Source organism: Mesitornis unicolor, unplaced genomic scaffold (assembly GCF_000695765.1).
Source record: "Mesitornis unicolor isolate BGI_N332 unplaced genomic scaffold, ASM69576v1 scaffold14817, whole genome shotgun sequence".
Lineage (NCBI taxonomy): Eukaryota > Metazoa > Chordata > Aves > Mesitornithiformes > Mesitornithidae > Mesitornis > Mesitornis unicolor.
This window is the reverse complement of record NW_010194438.1, coordinates 1-7,508: the sequence shown is the minus strand read 5'-3', so window position 1 is coordinate 7,508 and position 7,508 is coordinate 1. Positions and strand designations below refer to the sequence as shown.

The 7,508-nt window shown below is 51.9% G+C and overlaps 1 protein-coding gene across 1 annotated transcript; it reads left to right on the top strand.

The window, feature by feature from the left end:
- Positions 1 to 2,096: 2,096 nt before the first annotated feature.
- Positions 2,097 to 6,933, top strand: LOC104543237 (neurofascin; the record flags this gene model as incomplete). Its single annotated transcript, XM_010187802.1, has 9 exons — positions 2,097 to 2,224; positions 2,752 to 2,936; positions 3,296 to 3,427; positions 3,731 to 3,874; positions 4,186 to 4,297; positions 4,396 to 4,562; positions 5,146 to 5,293; positions 5,911 to 6,035; positions 6,898 to 6,933. Coding segments are annotated over 9 exons (1,177 nt in total), but the record flags the coding sequence as incomplete, so codon positions are not given.
- Positions 6,934 to 7,508: the final 575 nt, after the last annotated feature.

The following is a 7,508-nucleotide window of genomic DNA, read 5'->3' as shown; positions in this document are numbered from 1 at the left end:
CCTTGTTTTTAATTGTCATCATTAATATATGGCTCGTAAAATCTGGCTTGCGCTGCTGCTCATCTCTGCGAGTTACGCCCTGGGCTCCCGAGCGAAGGGGTTCGTTGTGGGAGCGGAGCGTACGGCCTGTTCAAACAGATCGTGGGCTAAGAAAAGCCAATATTGGCTTGCAGAATGACATCCCCCGAGAGGAGAGGGGTTCACGGGTCTGGATGGAGGTGTGGGAGCTGTTGGTAAATGCTGATTTAAACCCAACCACCGGCGTGCGCTGGGTTTAAGCAGGAACCAGATCAAGGCAAGCAAAGGGCGCCTGGCCCTGCAGGAGAAGGTGGAGGTTTCCCTGCCCTGGTAATCCATTAATCAAATAATTGACTAACCGGCTGATGAACGTGTACGGACCGGTACCTGGAGGGCTCGGGGAGCGGAGGGATGCGGGGGTGTGGATATGGAGCCGGTTCAAAGGCACGGTTTCACTCCTTGGGGTTGGGATTTTGCCCTTTTGAGCCTGGTCCTAGGCTTTCCCTAAGGCTCCCTACCAGGAACTCCATGAACAGCCCCTGCCCTCTCCCTTGCTCCTTCCGAGACCCTTTTCCCTACCAGAGCTCAGGTGGGAGCATCCCAAATAGACATGGGCATCCCCAAATAGATGTGGACATCCCCAAATAGACGTGGGCATCCCAAATAGACGTGGGCATCCCCAAATAGACGTGGGCATCCCCAAATAGACGTGGGCATCCCCAAATAGACATGGCCATCCAAATAGACGTGGACATCCCCAAATAGACGTGGGCATCCCAAATAGACGTGGGCATCCCAAATAGACGTGGACATCCCCAAATAGACGTGGGCATCCCCAAACAGACGTGGGCATCCCAAATAGACGTGGGCATCCCAAATAGACGTGGGCATCCCAAATAGACGTGGACATCCCCAAATAGACGTGGGCATCCCAAATAGACGTGGGCATCCCCAAATAGACGTGGGCATCCCAAATAGACGTGGGCATCCCCAAATAGACGTGGGCATCCCCAAATAGACGTGGGCATCCCCAAATAGACATGGCCATCCCAAATAGATGTGGGCACCCCCAGAAGCCCCGTGGTGCTGGGCACACCCGGCTGCCTCCTCCTCGCTGAGTGAGCAAAGCTTTTGGGACAGCAGGAGAGAGCTTGGTCTGCGCCCCAAGATCTGCTCCCCATGGATCACCCCAGTGTTTGTAGTGACCCAGTGCCACCCCTGGCCATTCTGTCCCCTTTCCTAATCTCGTAACCTCCATCTCTGCTGCTGCTGCTTTCAAGCCCATCTCATCCTGTTTTGTCCTCACTGATCTAGATCTAGTTTAATCATTATCACTTATTAATGGAATTTATTCCATTAATAATTAATTTTTCCCCTTCTACAAAGAGACCTTCGCTGTGTTGTATCTGTAGAGAGCCGTCTTGTGTCTTCCCCTGGTTTTGTCCTGTTAAATTTTCCTGTCCAGTCCTGAAATTGGTCATTTTGGTCACCAAGTTGTTCCTTTACAAAGGAAAAAGTCTTTGCAGGCTCCCAGTATGGTTGGGAACTCTGTGTGGTGCTGCTAGAGCCCCTGGCATTGCCGGGATCCTCCACATTTTGGAGGTCTCTGTGCTCAGCTGTCCGTGTGTACCCTTCCTGTGCCTGTTTGTCCCTCATTACATGTTCTGTCAATCCATATTCCCGAATCTCACCTGATTTCAGCCCATTTCTTTGTGCTGGAGGCAGGGGTGTGCAGGAAAGGCGCTGCCCCAGTGGGAGCTGCTGGCTGTGGGGCTTTTCCCCATGGCTCAGCTCCCCCTGCCCATCCTCTGCTGCTTCTCCACCTCCTTCCTTCCCAAGCATCCTCTCTCCACCCTGTTATTTTCTACTTTCAAAGTCACCTTCAGCCCTCCTCTACTTTCCAGGTCCATTTCTGAGTGAGTTATCCCAGGCCTGGCTGGCATCCTGACAGCATCCCCCTGAGAGCACCGGGTATTTCTGGCCCTGTCTGTGCCCTCCCCATTGCTGCTGCGTCAAAAGAGAGGATTTAAAAGCACTCTGTTTTGTTTCTTTCTTTGTTTTTTTTTTTTCCCCTCTCTCTCCTGCTGATTTCAGCCCGAGGGATCACGGAGACGACTCCCAGCTTCATGTTTCCCTATGGGACCTCGAGCAGTCAGATGGTGCTCAGAGGGGTGGACCTCTTGCTGGAGTGCATTGCCTCGGGCGTGTACGTATGGGGACGGGCAGAGGGTGGTCCCCAGCGGGGTCCCAGGATGCCGAATCACCAGTGGAAATCCCTCTGGGGAAGACAAGGAGTCATCCCCTTCCCTTTAACTGCTATTAGCAATGTTCTTGTAACCTGCTTGAAGCATAAGAGCAGGGAGCAAACAGCAGAACTGAGTTTTGCAGCACATTTTCAGATACCTGCTGCCCAGGGGTAATTCACTTCCTGGGTGCTCCTCACATGCTGTATAAACCGAGGACGTTTGGGGTCCCTGTGCCTGCAGAAGCGTCCTGGGTGCAGGGTCAGGTTTTCAGGTGCTGTCTGCACCCCCAAAGCACGAGGTGTGCGATGGACCCCGCTCCTGATCCACTGCTGATGCTCAGGGTCCTGGTTTAGGGGCTGTGGTAGGAAGGAGGTGACCCAGCAGCTGGACCCCTTCTCCCTGGGTGTATTTCCAAGTGCAGGGTTACCAACTGGTATTTTAGGAGTCATTTTCTTGCAAAAGCCTTTATCGCCTGCCCTCTCCTTAGACCAGCACCAGACATCATGTGGTACAAGAAAGGAGGGGAGCTCCCGGCAGGCAAAACCAAGCTGGAGAACTTCAACAAGGCTTTGCGCATCTCCAACGTCTCCGAGGAAGACTCCGGGGAGTATTTCTGCTTGGCGTCCAACAAGATGGGCAGCATCCGCCACACGATCTCGGTGAGAGTGAAGGGTACGTCACCTTTACCTCGCCATCTTTACCTTCACAACCGGGCGCCGAGGGGACGCGCACGGGAGGGGATGCTCGGAAACGGGGAGCGGGGGCTTCCTATGGGGGCTGTCTCAGCCTGACCTAAAAGCAGCACGAGCTGGGATCTCAGCAGACCTCTGCTGATGGAAATGGTTGCGTTTTTGTGCAAAATGGGAGATTTTGTGGCCAAAGAGCGGGGGAGGACTCTTAATACACCCAAAAAAGCCCACCGGAGAGGACGGTGTTTTGGTGTCTTAGTTCAGTGGTGTGCAGGCAAGGAAGGCATTTTGGATGAGGTACCATTGCTGTGTTTCTAACTGGTGCACTGGTGTCTTTTAAAGCTGCTCCCTACTGGTTGGACGAACCCCAAAACCTGATCCTGGCCCCCGGCGAGGACGGCAGGCTGGTGTGTCGGGCCAATGGCAACCCCAAGCCTGCCATTCAGTGGCTGGTGAATGGCGAGCCCATCGAAGGTGAGCAGGGAAGGCTCCTTCCCAAAAAAACCCTACCCAAGGATCCCGTGGCTGAGCACGAGAGCCAGAGCTGCTGTTGGGGTGCCAGGCACCCCCCTGAGCAGCGTGCGTGGGCTCCGGCATCCCAGCACAGAAACCATCTGCTTGTCTGGGATGGGGCCAGTTGAACCAGGTCTTTGCAGGCTGGGGAGACCAGGGACCATCATTGTGTTTTTTCTGGGCTGAGATAGACCTGTAATGGTATAGAGCATCTTGTGAATTTCAATGTAAAATTTAATTTAAAGAGTGCTCTCTGTTTCGAAGCTTCTCCCCCCAACCCCAGCCGAGAGGTGGCTGGGGACACCATCGTATTTCGGGACACCCAGATCGGCAGCAGCGCCGTGTACCAATGCAACGCGTCCAACGAGCACGGCTACCTCCTCGCCAATGCCTTTGTCAGCGTCCTGGGTAAGTGCAAATGGAAGGTGAACTTCCTATAGCCAAAATTTCCCTGCAAGAGTTCGCTATTTGCTTTCCCCTGTGGGGCTAATGCACAAAGGTGCTGATCTCTGCAACCGGGCTTTGGAGCAGAAGTCCATTGCCATGGACCAGAAAGGGAAGGAGACATGAGAGTGAATGGAGAAGCTTTACTGCATCTTGAAAGTGATAACAAGGAAGAGGGGACAGAAGGGAGGGTAGAGGAGAAGACTGGGAGGGAGCAGCGGTCTGGGAACCGGTTCCTTTTCATTCCCCACGTCTGGGCTTTCTGCTGTTTGCAGATGTGCCCCCGCGGATACTGGCCCCTCGCAACCAGCTCATCAAGGTGATCCAGAACAACAGGACCCGGCTCGACTGCCCCTTCTTCGGCTCGCCCATCCCCACCCTGCGATGGTAAGAGCTGCCGCACGTCCCCTGCCGGCCCAGAGGGGTGGGAAGGGGAGGTCTCCTGCTCCTTCTTCCCTTACGATAGCGCTTTGTGGTGTTGTGAGGTTTAAGAACGGCCAGGGGAACACACTGGACGGAGGGAACTACAGGGCGCATGAGAACGGGAGCCTGGAGATGAACATGGCTCGCAAGGAGGACCAGGGCATCTACACCTGCGTGGCCACCAACATCCTGGGTAAAGCGGAGGCCCAGGTTCGCCTGGAAGTCAAAGGTAGGGGCATGAAGGGTCCTGGGTCAACGCAGCCTCTTGGGTCTTTGGAGACTCGGAGCAGAAATGATGATTTCTGTTATGGGAAGGGTGGTTGTGTGCTCCAGCAGGCTGGCAGCAGGACAGGCTCTGTGTAATTCAGAGCTGGGATCCAGAAAAGGGCAGAGATTCCCTTTTAATGTTGGAAAAAAAACCCCAAGTGTGTGGATATACTGAAGCTATAGAAGGGCCTGGTGTGGAGATTGATCTGTGAGATGCTATCAGCATTGGAAAAAGAATTACAGAGTGTATATCAGTGTTAACTGAGGGCAATAAAACATTTTCCGAATCGAGTTCCCGCCAGGCTTTTCCCTGTTCAGCAAAACTGATTGCTGACTCAGAAGAGAGCGCATTTATTTAAAAGGGTCAGCATGAATTAATGGTTTGTTAAATTAGTTTATTTGCAAGCATTTGTATTGGAAGCAGTTCAGCTCGACAAACACTTGACGGGCACGCTTGTCTTTTCCAAGTGGCACCACTCTTCATTGAGCCCCTGGCTTAGACCCAGTGGTTTGGTGCCTAACGCTGCCTTTCTGACCCCCTGCAGACCCAACCAGGATCGTGAGAGGACCCGAAGATCAGGTGGTGAAGAGGGGCTCCATGCCTCGCCTCCACTGCCGAATAAAGCACGACCCCACGCTGAAGCTTACGGTCACCTGGCTGAAGGACGACGCACCCCTGTACATTGGAAACAGGTCTGTCCAAAACAGCTTCACGGGTTTTGTCTCCTAGGATTGTCGGATTCTTTACAGAACATTTCAGGAGTCACCAGGGATAATTCGGACAAACATCGAGTTCCCCCCTAGGCAGCATTTGCTGTCCTATGCTTTCAATGTTGGTAGCTCCCTCCAACAGACACTGCCTAGCAATTAAAATTGACTTATCAGTAAATCAAGGCTTTGGCTACAGGTTTATTTACAGGTATTTTATTAATAAAACACACGGGTTAATAACAAGCTACTTCAAAATGAATGTTTATCCATCTGCTGTGAGTGGCGCAGTTTTAATTTCCTTTCCATAGCTGCTCCCTTCTCGTGCAGTGAGATCCGATCACACAGAGCAGCCACAGGTCAGACTGTTTTCCTAAAGGTGCGGTAATTTCAGATACAGACCAGAGCACACTCACTGACTCCTTAGGAAATGAGGTTTCCAAGAGGAACTCAATGCATCCTCAGCTGATAACATCTCCAGACCAGAGACGCAATCCTGTTCTGTTTGGGCTTTTTAAATGTGTTTTCATCAGAGAACAGTGAGTCTGCAGTCCTGATGTGCTCAGGCCCAGCTGTGTGATTGCTGTTCTCACCCCTTTAAGGATGAAGAAGGAAGACGATGGTCTGACGATATACGGCGTGGCTGAGAAGGACCAAGGGGATTACACCTGCGTGGCCAGCACGGAGCTGGACAAGGACTCGGCCAAAGCGTACCTCACCGTGCTAGGTAACGCTGCCGTCACACAGACCCGGGTGCTGTTATTTTGAATACAATGACTGGCGTGAAGGTCAGGCCCAAAGGGGTGACCTGGGATCACAAAACCATCCTGAGATGCTCAGGGAGATGCTGGCAGAGCGATCTGCAGGACCCGGCAAGGACGCGCTGAGCTCAGGCTCATTGGCATTGAGTTCGAGTCGCAGGAAACTTGCATTTGAGACTAAAAAAAACAGAAAGAGTAGTCATTACTTGGAGCTAAAAATACCCAATGTGGATGATGCAGCTCTGGGGGAACAGCCGTAAATTTGCAAGTGAATTTCACTGAATGTCAATGGTACTGAGAAGCTGCAAACCCAGGGGTGAGGGAGCTGCTCCCAGCCTTGCAGGTCCCGTTTTCAATACAGGGAGAGACAAGCCCAGACCCAAACCCCTTCCCACTCCCACTGATGTACACTGCGAGGTCTGCTCACAAAACACACATTTATCAGTCCCTGCTCGTGGCCGTGCTGCAGTCACAGGAGTGCTCCATCCCACCAGACCCGCAGTGCCCTACAACAGAGTGCAGTGTCAATCTCCTATCCCTAATAATTTGACTCAGCTTGATTTATTTCCCTTCCTTTTCCCCTAATGGCTCATTAACTCCATAGCAGGCTGATGTTTCCCCTTTGCTGTGTACCAGGATTAGGAAGAAAGGCGTGCAAAGTGCCTGGGGGGCTCTGGGGAAGGACAAACCTCCTCTGGTCCCCAGGCAGGATCAGATCCCTCTGAAATCCATAATTCTGTGTAACTTTATATTTGCCAGGTGCTCCCTCGGCCACCCAAGCTTAATGACTAAACTAACACCGTTAACAGCCAATGTCTTACCTTGCAGCCATCCCTGCTAACCGTTTGAGAGACTTACCTAAAGGTAATCATCACTAATTCATTGGGTTATTTTTCTTTTGTAAACTGATTTTGGTTCACCTTGCCAATAACTCCAAGGGGAGATGGAGGTGCAGCGGCTGAAAAAGCTGGGAGCTGGTGCTTCCACATCCTGTCCCTGTTGTCCTTGAAAACCCATCCAGATGGCACGGGTGCCACATCATTTCGTGTCCCGCAGTGCCAGTCCTTGAGTGCAAGAATCACCTGGAAATGGTGAGCCCTGATGGGAGGAAAAAAGTCCCATTGGATCCCTGGACCTTTACCTGGAAATGAGCTATTGCTGTTATTGTATGAGCTGGCTCTGTGCGGCCATGTGGGTTGTGACAAGAAAAAGAAACCAGAATTGTGCCCAGAGTGTTTTTAACAAGTGTGTATTTTCATTGAGGCTTTTGTGCCTTTCTCTCCTATTTGTTTGCATTTATTTTTTTGACAAATGTTTGCTGTAAGATCATGTATCCCCCTGCAAAGCCGCTAAATCGTACGTCCACCAGCAGATAACATCAGTGGTGCAGGGAGGGTTTCAGGCAGGGCATATTTTATTTAAAAAATAATTTTAAAATT